The 14,536-nt window shown below is 47.8% G+C and overlaps 1 protein-coding gene across 4 annotated transcripts in view; it reads right to left on the reverse strand.

Moving 5' to 3' along the window:
• RAP1GAP2 (RAP1 GTPase activating protein 2) overlaps window positions 1-14,536 on the reverse strand; it is a 218,446-nt gene that overhangs the window by 44,123 nt on the left and 159,787 nt on the right. For all 4 annotated transcript variants that reach the window (XM_081346583.1, XM_081346581.1, XM_081346580.1 and 1 more), the window contains 3 exons: window positions 10,480-10,551; window positions 8,277-8,363; window positions 127-261 (listed from right to left, as the gene is read on the reverse strand). In XM_081346583.1, the coding sequence (XP_081202709.1) occupies window positions 127-261; window positions 8,277-8,363; window positions 10,480-10,551 (294 nt within the window). The remainder of the gene's footprint in view (window positions 1-126; window positions 262-8,276; window positions 8,364-10,479; window positions 10,552-14,536) is intronic.

Genomic DNA, 14,536 nt, shown 5'->3' on the forward strand with positions numbered 1-14,536 from the left:
ATGCAATGTATTGAAAGAGCCTAGCGGTCAAAAGTATCATTGGTATTTAATTTTGGGCACTTTGCAGTAAAACCATGTCTCCGCTTCTCTACGTTACAAAAATTCAAGAACATTTTCTTTTTTTACCTTAAACGATTCCAAGAATCCACCGTGTCCACCATTCTCCAGTTTGTCTTCCTCAGATCCTAGGCCCAACATCAGCTGTGTGTGGACGTGGAGTTCATCGTGCAAGTTGTCCAACAAGGCAGCCCGTGTTCGATCCTAGAAGCAACGTTAGGGGGGTTCTAAAATGGCCTTGCAGTTCTGATGTAGGCTAAAAAGCGGTTGGGTTCACTGTTCCTCAGCTTGAACATGTCTGGACTTCAACTTCCAGAACTCCCATGCTGGCTGGGGAATTCTGGGACTTGAAGTCCATCCATCTTAAAAGTTACTGAGGTTGAAGAACACTGGTCTGTGGAATCACTACTTACTAATTCAGGTAGTCCTTGACGCACGGCTATGGCTGAGCCCCAAATTTCTGTCGGTAAGTGAGACATTTGCTAAGTGAGTTTTGCCCCATTTTGCAACCTTTCTTGGCACCGTTGTTAAGTGAATCACTGCAGTTGCTAAGTTAGTAACACGGTTGTGAAGTGAATCAGGCTTCCCCATTGACTTTGACTGTCGGAAGGTCTCAAAAGGTGATCACATGACTCCGGGACATTGCAATTGTCATAAATATGAGTCAGCTGTCAAATGTCTGAATTTTGATCACATGACTATGGGGATGATGCAACAGCCGTAGGTGTGACAACTGGTCATACATTGCTTTTTTCAGTGACGTTGTAAATTTGAATGGTCACTAAATGAACTGTTGTAAGTCAAGGACTACTTGTATTAAAGCCCCACATGGAAGAAGGCCACGTTATCTGCAGGACCATCTCTCTCTGAGGACATCTGCCCGTTCCACTAGATCTGGCTGAGTGGGCACACTCCAAGTCCCTTCCCTTAAACAGAGGGCCGTATCGATCTCTGGGAAGGTCTCTCCGCTGCTTACAAGCGGTGAGGCACTCCGACCCTCTGGCTCCGCCCCGAGGTCCTGGGAGTGAGGATGTGCAGCCTCCTGAGCTCCGGCTGGTGTACTTGAATGCCAGGTCTGTCGTTAATAAAGCTCCTCTCGTCCGTGACTTGGTCGAGGGTGAGCAGGCGGACCTGGCTTGCATTACGGAAACTTGGTTGGGCCCAGAGGGCGGTATTCCTCTGGTTGATCTTTGCCCACCAGGTTTCCGGGTGCTACACCGGCCTCGGGCTCAGGGTAGGGGTGGGGGAGTGGCTGTTGTTATGAGGGAGACCTTGTGTCCACGGGAGGCCACCGTTCCCCAGATAGTCGGGTGTGAGTCTCTCTTCTTGAGATGCGGCCCTGGTGCGCAGTTGGGCTTGCTGCTGGTGTACCTTTCGCCTAGTCACGCAGCAGCAGCCCTGCCTGAGCTTCTCGATGTCCTCTCTGGGCTGGTGATTGAGTTCCCGAAACTTATAGTTTTGGGGGACTTCAATCTACCATCTCTGGGAGGATCATCTGAGTTGGCTCGGGAGTTCATGGCTTCCATGACGGCCATGGACCTGACACAAGTAATTTCGGGACCGACTCATGAGGGAGGCCACACCCTTGACCTAGTTTTCTTATCTGGACGGTGGTTAGATGATCTTGGTGGGGGCTCCCTAATTGTTATGCCCCTGTCATGGACCGATCATCATCTCCTGCGGCTGGTCTTCCGTTTTGCCACCCCCCGCCGTGGGTGTGTGGAACCTATCAAATGGTACCGCCCCAGACGCTTAATGGATCCCCAGAGGTTCCAGGCGGCGCTGGGGTCCCCACCTGCCTCCCTTGCTCACAGCTCGGCAGACGCCTTAGTGGAAGCCTGGGAAAGGGCGGCCACTGAGGCTCTTGACCGAGTTGTACCCCTGCGGCCCCTGACCCGGTGCAGATCCCGTCGAGCCCCATGGTTCTCCATGGAGCTCCGGGAGATGAAGCGTCGGAGACAGGGCCTAGAGAGCGGTTGGAGATCCAGCCGATCCGAATCCGATCGATTGCGACTAAGAACCTACACTAGGTCTTATCTCGCTGCGATAAGGGAGGCGAGGTCTAACCACTTCGCCACCCTTATCGCGTCCGCAGATAATCGCCCGGCCGCCCTGTTTAGGGTGACTCGCTCCCTCCTGAATCAGGAGGTGAGGGAGGATCCCTTGCAGGGTCGTGCCGAGGAGTTTAACCAGCATCTGTCGGACAAAATCGCTCGGATTCGGACCGGTCTGGACTCTGACTGGGCAGAGTCTGTCGAGCAGGACACGGGTGGTCTTGTCGATATCACCTGGGAGGAGTTTGATTCTGTGACTCCGGAGGAAGTGGACAGGATCATGGGGAGGCTGAGCACCACCACATGTTTATTGGACCCGTGCCCTTCCTGGCTGGTCTATGCAGCCCGGGAGAGGACACGCAGCTGGTTCCAGGCAGTTATATCGGCTTCTTTGAGTGAGGGTAGCTTCCCCGCCGTCTTGAAAGAGGCGGTGGTGAGGCCTCTCCTCAAGAAGCCTGCCTTGGACCCAGCTGTATTGAACAACTTTTGTCCTGTCTCCAACCTTCGCTTTCTTGCGAAGGTTGTTGAGAGTGTGGTGGCACATCAGCTCCCTCTGGTCCTGGATGAAGCGGATTATCTAGACCCGTACCAATCGGGTTTCAGGCCCGGGTACAGCACGGAGACGGCATTGGTCGCGCTGGTGAATGATCTCTGGAGGGCCCGGGACAGGGGGCATTCCTCTGTTCTGGTCCTATTAGACCTCTCAGCGGCTTTCGATACCATCGACCATGGTATCTTGCTGCGGCGTCTTGGGGGATTGGGAGTGGGAGGCACGGTTTTACAGTGGTTCTCCTCCTATCTCCAGGGACGCTCGCAGTCGGTGTTGGCAGGAGGGCAGAGGTCGACCGCGAGGTCTCTCATTTGTGGAGTTCCTCAGGGGTCGGTCCTCTCGCCTCTCCTGTTCAACATCTATATGAAACCGCTGGGTGAGATCATTCGTGGTTTTGGAGTTGGGTATCATCAGTATGCTGATGATACCCAGCTTTTCTTTTCGACCCCAAACCACCCCAGTGATGCCCTCACCGTGATGTCCCGTTGCCTGGAGGCGGTTCGGGTCTGGATGGGGAGGAACAGACTTCAACTCAACCCCGACAAGACCGAGTGGCTTTGCATACCTTCATCCCGGGTTTATTCGGACATTCCACCTCTTACTATGGGGGGCGAATTGTTACCCCCCCGTAGATAGGGCTCGCAACTTGGGAGTCCTCCTAGATTCACGGCTCACCCTGGAAGACCACATAGGAGCTGTGACTAGGGGGGCTTTCGCCCAGGTTCGCCTGGTGCGCCAGTTGCGGCCCTATCTAAGCCGGGATGATCTATGCACAGTCACTCACGCGCTCGTGACCTCTCGACTAGACTACTGCAACGCTCTCTACATGGGGCTGCCCTTGAGGACCACCCGGAGGCTCCAACTGGCACAGAATGCAGCCGCGAGAGTTGTGTTGGGAGTTTCCCGATACTCCCATGTCACACCTCTGCTCCGTGAGCTGCATTGGTTGCCAGTTGTCTTCCGGGTGAGATTCAAGGTACTAGTCATGGTGTTTAAAGCCCTACATGGCAGGGGTCCGGAGTACCTCAGGGAACACCTGCTGCCGGCGTCAACCTCCCTCCGCCCTGTGCGTTCCCACAGAGAGGGCCTCCTCAGGGTGCCACCGGTCAGAGAATGTAGATTGGTGGCCCCCAGGGGGAGGTCTTTCTCTGTGGGCGCCCCGGAGCTATGGAACCAGTTACCGGTTGAGCTCCGGACGGCGCCCGATCTTCGCTCCTTTCGCCGCGATCTGAAAACATACCTGTTCGAACAAGCCGGCCTGGCCTGAGGGGGGATTGGTGGGGTTTTTACTATCATTTTATTGGGGTTTTATTAATGTATTTATTGTTTTTTATGGGCATGTATTTAATTACTTTTTAATTTTTGTAGCTTTGTGTTTTATTCTTGCCCTGTACACCGCCCTGAGTCCTTCGGGAGAAGGGCGGTATAGAAATATTAATAAATTAAATTAAATTAAATTAAAGGTTACCCTCTAATAGGACCTACGAATTATGGCTTTTCCATAGTGACCCCTGTTCTATTGAACACCTTGTCCCAAAGGTGCTTTTTCAGGAGGCAACTGGACTTTGTTTTTCTTTGAAGACATTTCGCTCCTCATCCAAGAAGCTTCTTCAGCTCTGACTGGATGGTGGGGAATGGACTACTGAATCTACCCCTGATGGGTTTGTTCTCCTAGGACAAGATTCAGCAGTCCATCTGCATTTAAAAGACAAAGGTCACTCTTTCAAAGACAGCAAAGTCCACATTTTGGACAGAGAGGACCACTGGTTTGAAAGAGGAGTCAAAGAGGCCATCTACTGTATGTCAAAACTGAACAGCCCTCTCTCAACACAGGGGGAGGGATATGACATCATCTTTCTCCAGTCTACAACACAGTCCTTTCAGCAGCTCCAAGAAGACTCCACATTCATTTGCACCACTCAGGTGACCCTGAGGACACAGATAAACCTCCCAGTGGCCTCAATGACACTCTTTAAATAATGCAAATGACCAACTGGATGCGAAGAATATAAATCCTTCCATTCCCCACCGTCTAGTCAGAGCTGAAGAAGCTTCTTGTATGAGAAGCAAAACGTCTTCAAAGAAAAACAAGAAAGTCCAGTTGCCTTGTGAAAAAGCATCTTTCGGACAACTATGACTTGGATGACTGAGAATCTGCATAGATATTGAACATCTTCCTCTCCAGGTCCAGCAGACACAATGGTGGGATTCAGCTGGTTCACACCACTTCGGCAGAACCGGTAGCTGATTTTTTGTTGCCCAGGCCCAGAATGGACTTCCAGAAGCGGCATCCACACAGAGAACCGGTTGTTCACATATTTGAATCCCACCACTGAGCAGACACCCACCCTCTTAGCCTTCTGCAAATTGGTAAAAAGTACACTTTTCCACAAGGTACTGGGGCAATAAAATTGGAAGTCAGGGATTAGAAGAGATTAAAGGGTATACAAGTAGTCCTCTATTCATGATCAGTCACTGAGTTTAACAGACCTCTCTGGGGATGCTGACGATGGTTCTGAAGTTCTGATGCTCCCCCCCCCCCATGGCCACGTGACTGCATTTCTGGTGCTTGGCAACTGACCCGCATTTATGACTGTTGGCAGCATCCTGCAGTCATATGACTGTATTTTATGATGTTTTTGCCCAAGTCCAGCATTTACCTTCAGTTTTTGGCAAAAACACCCAACGGGAACCATTGGTTCACTTACCAATCACAGTGTTTGCTTAATGACCACTCCAAAAAAAGGGGGGAAAAGGTCATAAAATTGGGTCGCTTATAGGGGTGACCCATTTTACAACTGTCATGACATACAACCGTAATGGGCAGGCTCCATGATGGTCGTTAAGTCAAGGACTACCTGTAGTTATGGCTTGGGTGCTTAGCTTTTCTTACTTTTATTTCATTTACTTTTTTTTCCTTCTTACCGGTTTTATTGTTTGTCTTTTTCACACGGATATCCAGTCACCTAGAGTTGCGTGCTACCACATGGGTGGCTTTATACATCTTTTAAATAAATAGCACGTGTCCCAAAGGTGCAAATCTTACACTATCAGGGTGTGATCTGGTTTTGTCGTCTGCCTCCCTTTGACTCCCCATGCGATACTTTTGCACGGAAGCTGCTCTTTCTTTTCTCTTCTTTTTTTTAAGTTTTTGACACAAGTCACAGCTTCTGTGGGATGCCTAGTTCACCTGGGAGATTTTGAGCATTAATAAAGATCAGCTCTCACCAAAAAGAAGAAGAAGAAGAAGGAGGAGGAGGAGGAGGAGGAGGAGGAGGAGGAGGAGGAGGAGGAGGAGGAGGAGGAGGAGAAGGAGAAGAAGAAGGAGAAGAAGGAGAAGAAGAAGAAGAAGAAGAAGAAGAAGAAGAAGAAGAAGAAGAAGAAGAAGAAGAAGGAGAAGAAGAAGGAGAAGAAGGAGAAGAAGGAGAAGAAGGAGAAGAAGAAGAAGAAGAAGAAGAAGAAGAAGAAGAAGAAGAAGAAGAAGAAGAAGAAGAAGAAGAAGAAGAAGAAGAAGAAGAAGAAGAAGAAGAAGCTTATGCCCTGAGGAAGCTGAACGTTCACAAATGCAGCTCAGCCTTAATTGGCTTTCAGATAAATTTCCCTTCAAGTGGAGCTCAACCCTGGATGACTTCATAGATAGGGCCCATATTGTTTTCTCAGCACAAAGCCTGTAATTAATAGAGCTGTGAGCTCTGATCTAGTGATTAAACACGATTTAATCTGCTCAGAGTCTTCTGCATGAATCGGCAGGAGACGCTTTTGATCACAGAAAGCCATTTTAATTGGTGAGGCTGGGAAGGTAATCCCTCCTGTTGTGCTGCAGCCGGGGAAGGGACTGTAGTTGTCCACCCCGTGTGGTGTTCCTTTAACAGTGGTGTGCTTCAGAATGCCTGAATTCCCGGGTCAAATAAATCCAATGACATGCGGCAAACTTGCTGCTAACATCGGATGTCTTTGCACTGACAACAGGTGGAGATGCAGCCATTTTCTTCTTTTTGCTTTTAGAGTTAGATGATGCTGGGGACAGGGCGGGGGAAATGTGCACGGGAGTCTAGCTAGACATAATAACATTGAACCTAGCATGAGAACCAAGGTCGTTGAAATAAGAGACGATAAAGAATTGGCGGGCTGGAGAGTTGGAGGGGAAGCCTGTGCTTCAAACTGATTGGGGAATGTGATTTATGACTGTTAACTGGAGGAGGGAATTGTGCTTCGATACTATGTGCTCAGGCTGTAGGGGAACCCAGTTTTTGGCTTCGATTATGCTAGTGCCGACGTTATGCTACCCAAATAACGATTCTTTAAGGTAAAACAATGCCTCAAAGTTCTTTGAAGACTTTCATCTGTCGGAACCATGGCACTTTGCGTGAACAACTTTTCACACAAAGGCGTTCCCTGTTACAAACAATTGCATGGTACACCAGTATAGTCTAGAGGTTAAAGTGTTGAGGCAGCAGTCTGGAGGCCCTAGTGTCAGTCCATGCTCAGCCATGGAAATTCTCTGGATGACCTTGGGCTGGTCACTTTCTCTTAGCCCAACATTTATTGGGGGGGGGAGAAGAACAGGAGAAGTGATTATTATGTATCTCTATGGAGATTCTCAACCATTTGTCCCAAAGATGCTTCTTCATGAGGCAACTGAACTTTCTTGTTTTTTTTTCTGAAGATGTTTCATTTCTCATTCTTGGAAGAGAAGTGAAACATCTTCAAAGAAAAACAAGGAAGTCCAGTTGCCTCGTGAAAAAGCGTCTTTGGGACAACTATTATGTATGCTGAATTGAGTTCCTGGAGGAAAAGCAGATCTAAATCTAAGAAACTAACTGAAGTTTTAGTTGGGTGAGAGAGGAAAGTTATTAAGAACATGAAGTGGTCAGATGATTCCTCCCTTCCTCCTTCTTCTCTCCTTCCACCTTCCTTCCTTCCTTTCCCCCTCCCTCCCTCCTTCCCTCCCTCCCTCCCTGCACTGTTTCTTGCAGGAATGTCTGCCTTCAGCAGCCCTTCCTGAAAGAACATGAGACCAAGAAGTTGCATAAGCACATGGCCATTCCATGAATTGCAGACTGATCCTCTGTCATGCTGTTGCTATGCCACAGGGGTCTTTGGCTATTCAAGGCCAGGGTTCTTCTAAGATGCCATTCCATAAGGATTAATGGAGCAATCTATTTCTGATCCATTCAGTGTTGTATGGCTCAGTATAAGATCATTCCATCAGAGGTCTTCATGAAATTACATACACATTCACAAACACCCTTTAATCTATTTTTCAATATACTTTTTAAAGGTGTCAAGTATAAACCCTAATTATTATTTTTTTTTGCCCAAATTTCACATATGCACTTCCGTTTTTTCCCAACCTGGAATTCTATTGCAAAAGTCAGAGAGATGCAAGGACTGAAGCACAATGTTTTCATCAATACAGAACGATGCAGAAATGGTGAATTACTTCAAGAAACCGCAGAATTCATAACAAGGCAATGTTACAGGCATCTGGTGTTTGGCTTCAAAGAGTTCCTTTAAAAATGTGACTGTTAATCTCGGATATCGCAAAGCGAAATGGATTTGGGCTGAGCAAGTTGTCCTATTTACCTGCTCAAGGCTAACCCATTTTTCCTTACCTCAAGCTTGGCAAACTTGTCCGACTTGCAGCAAGCATTTTCTGCATTGATCAGCTTGGTGAGAAGAAACTCCCGGAATTCTGCATTCTAAGGAATGAAAAAAAGCAGGTCAACTCAATGATGAGCCAGTTCAAGGCCGTTCCTTGGGTGCCGCTTCAGGGGATCATCAACAGATCTCCAAAAAAAAAAACAACCTCCAGCATGAGTGTCCAAAGAACTTGAGCCAGAAATGTATTCCAAAGAATCTCCCCTGCATCAAGTAGGTGTCAACCTTATTGTCTGTTTCCAGCATAGAAGATAGAGTTATAGGGTTGGAAAGGACCATGGAGGTCTTCTAGTCCAACCCCCTGCTCAGGCAAGAGACCCTACACCATTCCAGACAAATGGCTGTCCAAAACCTTCCAATGATGGAGCATCCACAACTTCCAGAGGTAAGCCATTTCACTGATTAATTGTTCTGCCAGGAAATTTCTCCTTAGTTCTAGCTTAAATCTCTCTTTAATGATCTTCCACCTGTTACTTTCTGTCCTGCCCTCAGGTGCTTTGGAGAATAGATTGACACCCTCTTCCCTGTGACAGTCCCTCAAGGTCTGAAAGATTGCAACAACAACAACAACAACAATAGCTTGAAGGGACCTTGTAGGTCATCTAGTCCAACCCCCTATTCAGGCAGGAAACTCTGTACCATTTCAGACAAATGGCTATCCAGTCTCTTCTTAAAAACTTAGTTCTAGATTGCTTTTCTCTTTGGTTAGTTTCCATCCGTTACTTCTTGTCCTGCCTTCAGGTGCCTTGGAGAATAGGTTGACTCCCTCTTCTTAGTGGAAGCCCCTGAGATATTGGAGCACTGCTATCATGTCACCCCTCACCCTTCTCTTCGTTAAACTAGATATACCCAATTCCAGCAACCGTTCCCTATATGTTTTAGCCTCCAGTCCCCTAATCATCTTTGTTGCTTTTCTCTGCACTCTTTCTAGAGTCTCGACATCTTTTTTACATCATGGTGACCAAAACTGGATGCAGTATTTCAAGTGTGGCCTTACCAAGGCATTGTAAAGTGGTATTAATACTTCACGTGATCTTGATTCTATCCCTCTGTTAATGCAGCCTAGCACTGTGCTGGCTTTTTTGGCAACTGCAGCCCACTGCTGGCTCATACTTAAGTGATTGTCCACTAAGACTCCGAAATCCCTCTCACAGTTACTACTATTGAGCAAGGTACCACCTATACTATACTTGTGCATTTGGTTTTTCTTGCCTAAATGTAGAACCTTACTTTTTTCACCATTGAATTTCATTTTGTTACATAGCGCCCGATGTTCAAGTCTATCAAGATCCTCCTGTATCTTAAGCCTATCTTCTGGAGTATTGGCTATTCCTGCCAGCTTGGTGTTGTCTGCAAATTTCATGAGATTGCTATCATGTTACCTGTAGTCTTTCTCTTTGTTAGAATAGTTTTGACTAGATATACCTAGTTCCCTCAATCGTTGTTCATAAGGTTTAGCCTCCAGATCCCTTGTCAATTTTGCTTCCCTTCTCTGCACTCTTTCTATGTTCTCAATATCTTTTTTGTACTAGGGGGACCAGAATTAGTTGCAATATTCCAAGTGTTGCCTCGCTAGTGCAGTATAGAGCAATACTATCACCTCACATAATCTTGAAACTATCCCTCTGTTGATGCAACAGGAATATTGAGTCTTTTAAAATTTAAAAATAAAAAGCACCAACACTTCAGACCTGCCTACTCTGGTGACATCATTGCCTAACCAGTCACATTTCATGTAAACTTAGGAACTCAATAATAATGCAAAGTAATTGACAATGATGATGATGATCTCCCCCCAAGCTAAAAGAATAATAAAACAATGATTTGTAATCCGCAATAACTGGGGTCCTACAATGAACTAAAATAAAAACCAATGGTCTCACTTTGGTTTAGTGCAATACAGGAATCCAGTCTACACCATGAAATTGGTGTCATTTTAAATCCCTTTGTTGGGAGGTGGGGGGGGGGAGATGGTTCTCCACAGACCAACCACAGTAATAAAGCCTTAAGTAATTGAATGAAAAAGTAGAAATGCTCTTATATTGGTAAATCTTCCAAAAATCAATCTATTTAATTTAACCCTTCTCTCCAGACCTCCCAAATTACTTCTCATAAGAACCAAAGAAAACTTATTTTAGGATTAGGGTTGGGTCTTACTTTTTGGAATACAGGTGGGCTTGGCAGTGAAGGACCAAAAGATGGGACATCTTCTCGTGCTGTGACAGCTACCTATCCAAAACAAGAAAAGAGAAAAGGCATTTGAGTTTATGAGATAATAATAATAATAATAATAATAATAATAATAATAAGAAGAAGAAGAAGAAGAAGAAGAAGAAGAAGAAGAAGAAGAAGAAGAAGAAGAAGAAGAAGAAGAAGAAGAAGAAGAAGAAGAAGAAGAAGAAGAAGAAGAAGAAGAAGAAGTAGTAGTAGTAGTAGTTGGAAGGGACCTTGGAGGTCATCTAGTCCAACCCCCTGCTCAGGCAGGAAACCCTATACTATTTCAGACAAATGGCTGTCCAGTCTCTTCTTAAAAACTTCCAGTGTTGGAGCATTCACAGCTTCTGGAGACAGGTTGTTCCACTGGTTAATTGTTCTAACTGTGAGGAAATTTCTCCTTAGTTCTAGGTTGCTTCTCTCCTTGACTAGTTTCCATCCATTGCTTCTTGTCCTGCTTTCAGGTGCTTTGGAGAATAGCTTGACTGCCTCTTCTTTGGGGCAGCCCCTGAGATATTGCAACACTGCTATCATGTCACCCCTCGTCCTTCTCTTCGTTAAACTACACATACCCAATTCCAGCAACCGTTCCCAATATGCACAAAGGCTCTCTGTAAAAGAACCCAGTGTAAATACAGTTATTGTGCAAAGGTCTCTCTGATTACATTTTTGTTTTTCTCACTCTTAGCCAGACATATAATTCTTGGAAGTCCTGAGTGAGTGTCTTTTTTTAAACCACTTTAAAGAAGATAGATTATCTCCAAATATGGAGATAATGTCCTAATGAGGACATACAAAAATCTAGAAAAACCTGTCTCGAGTATTCAATCTACAAATGGGAAACAGAAATATGAAACGTAAGCATGAACCCTAGAACAGGGCTTTTCAACTTTTTCACCCATTGTACCACTTTTAGGATATGGCAACATCCGAGTACCACCAGTCACCTAGCAAGGTGTCAAAAAAGTGATGAAGTACAGGTAGTCCTCGACTTACAAAAATTTGCTTAGTGACTGTTTGAAGTTACAATAGCACTGAAAAAGGTGCCCCCCAAGCCACAGCCGAGCAAGACACCTGCCTGCCCACCTGGTTGCGCTCTTCCTCCTGTCCGAGGTTTTCATTGTTGTGAGCATTTCTATTAGGATTGGCAGTGGGGGTGGGGTGAGGGTGTTTGGTTTTTATTTCCCCCCCCCCCGCTGGGTGGTTGCAGGAGGTTTTGGTCACTTCACATGACCCTGGGACACTGTGACCGTCATAAATGCCTCCTTAAGTAACACCAGCTGCCTGCAATTAGTGCAGGTTCGCATCCCACCAGGCTCAAGGTTGACTCAGCCTTCCATCCTTCCGAGGTGGGTAAAATGAGGACCCAGATTGTTGGGGGCAATTAAGCTGACTTTGTAATAATGCCGCTTGGGGGTGTGTGAAAACCCTAATAAGCAGGCATATACATAGAATGAAGGCTACTGCTAAGCTTGTAAGCCGCCCTGAGTCTTCCGAGAAGGGCGGGATATAAATGGAATTAAAATAAATAAATAAATAAATAAAATAAACATGAATCAGTTGCCAAGCATCTGAATGTAAATCACAAGACCCTGGAGATGCTACAACATTCCAGCTGATCGGCACTTCTTCTGGGCTCAGCAGAAGCACCGGGATCAGCGCCGAGCTCCAGCTGGAGCCTGGTGCTGATCCTGGTGCTTCCGCTGAGCCCTGACAGCCCCAAAGAAGTGCTGATCCTGGCCCTTTCACTGAGCCTTGAGGCTCCAGCCATCTCTCGCTCAAGCTTGTGTGGTGCTGCCACCGGTTCAGCTCATTCCCCTCCCCGGCTACCACCTGCCAGGTGCCAATGTACCACAGGTGGTACCTGTACCACTGGTTGAAAAGCCCTGATCTAGAATTCCTCGCCAGCAACGCTGATGTTTCTCCAGGCAGAGAACTGTGAAAAGGGTCTCAGATTGCACGTGCCAGGTTGGAGAAAAAAATAATAATAAGGAGTCGCACCTTTTAAGGCTAACAAATGTTATTATGAGGCATAAGGTTTTGGTGAACTGTAGCTCGGGAGGTGGGGGGAGGTTTATTTATTTTATTTTTTTCAAATTTATAAAGCACAAACCAAGTGACTCTTGTTAAGGTTAAGCAGATAAAGGCTCAAGGTGGACAGATTGCAAGTACTTTGCCCTTAACAACTGACATGTGTTTGTTCAGCCCTTCTGAAATAGTCTGGGACATATTGTTGTATGTATATCCAGCTGTCTCACGCTCAACTGTGCTGGCATAGCCTTTTGATACAAAATTGTGACTTGGGATCTGTGAGTGTCCCGGGAGGTTAAATCCTCTTCAATTACTTTCCCTTCGTTTTAAGTCCTGATATCAGACTTGATCATTAATTAATTTGCACAAAGTCTGACCTGTTTGTAGAATCCAGGGAGCTACTGCTATCACATTAGAAGAAAGGCATGTGAAGGTGACTCTAAATTTGTGTTTGAAATTGTTGGGGCCTGTGATGGTGCTGTCTGCTCGGGCGGCAGCGATGGCGGCGACGGCGATGGCGGCGACGGCGTGGGCGTCATCTCCGGCGCTGGTTGTGGTGGTCTTCGGGCCGCGCTCAGCGGCGGCGGCGGCAGCACGCGTTCGGCGGCGACGGCGAAGACGGCGAAGATGGTGTGTTCTGGCCGTTTTCGGCGGCCAACAGCTGGTGGGACGTTTCTGGGGCCTGCTTTCGGACTGCTTTCGGCGGCACCGGCGTTTCTGGGACTGTGTGGCCCATTCGCGGTGGCCGGTGGCTGGCTTTGGCGCTTTTGGGGCTTTTGGCCCTCTCGCCGGCGGTGGGGTCCCCATGTTGCCCTAGGTCGCCTCGGGCCGCTTTCAGCGGCGGTGTCGCCCTCGGGCCATTTCGGCGGTGGAGAGGGCGATTGTCAGTCATCTTGGCGGCGACGGCGTCTTCAGGCCATTTAGCGGTGGAGAAGACGACCGCGGGTCATCTTAATGGTGCAAAGATGACGTGGTTCCTGCACCGCTTTTGGACTGCTTTTGCAGCGACGACGGCGACTTTGGACCATCTTCACTATCCTGGCCTGCCTACCCTTTTTGCCTCGGACATATGGACATATATACTTATCATCTTCCTGCCTACACCCCCCCTCTCCCCTTGGATTTTGGACACACCTGGGTATCGGCCACGGTGGGAGAGTGGCTTGACTTTTCCATTTGCAGCCCCATAGAGGTGGGAGCTCTATGGGGTTTGCCTACCCAGAGGATATCTGGTCCACCTCCAGGAACAGAGTTGCAACCCGTCGTGAGAGGGCGGGGGGCGGCCTGTCTCTGGGGGCACCCAACTAAGTGGCAGTGAAGTTGGGTGGGGACCCAGATATCTGTCTTCATGTTTCGATCCTCCCATGGACATAACTAATGGGATGCCTATCCTGGACTTGCTAGACTCATGCGACAATACACCAGCACGGACTTGTACGCCCTCAGGGGTGCCCCCCTCTCCTGGGTGCAACCCGCCTCCTTAAACACTCCTAACCTCGATGACGGGCCCGAGTTTTGGGACCCTGAGAGATGGCTGGGCAGGGGCAGGGGCCGTCAACACAAATTTAATAGAAGGCCTCTGATTACTTTTTTATCGAAATTTTTTATGGGGTTAGGGAGAGGGGTGGGAGATAGGGGTTGTCTGGCTATGGGGGGTGGCCAATCAACCATGGCTCAGGCCAGACTTGGGTCCGACCGCTCGGGGGGAGAACGGGGTGTGGTTGTCTCCGGGGCTCATGAGCGGGTCGTGGGATTACCGATTCCCACGACGGGGAATGGCAGCAGGTGGATAGACAGAGGGCCGTATCGTTACCGGGAGGGCCGTCTCCGCTATTTGCAAGCGGTGAGGCGCTCCGACCCTCTGCCTCTTCCTCGAGGTTCCGGGAGCGAGGATGTGCAGCCTCCTGAGCTCCGGCTGGTGTACCTGAATGCCAGGTCCGTGGTTAACAAAGCTCCCCTCGTTAGGGAT

The sequence above is a fragment of the Vipera berus genome (assembly GCF_964194415.1).
Source record: "Vipera berus genome assembly, chromosome: 1".
NCBI lineage: Eukaryota > Metazoa > Chordata > Lepidosauria > Squamata > Viperidae > Vipera > Vipera berus.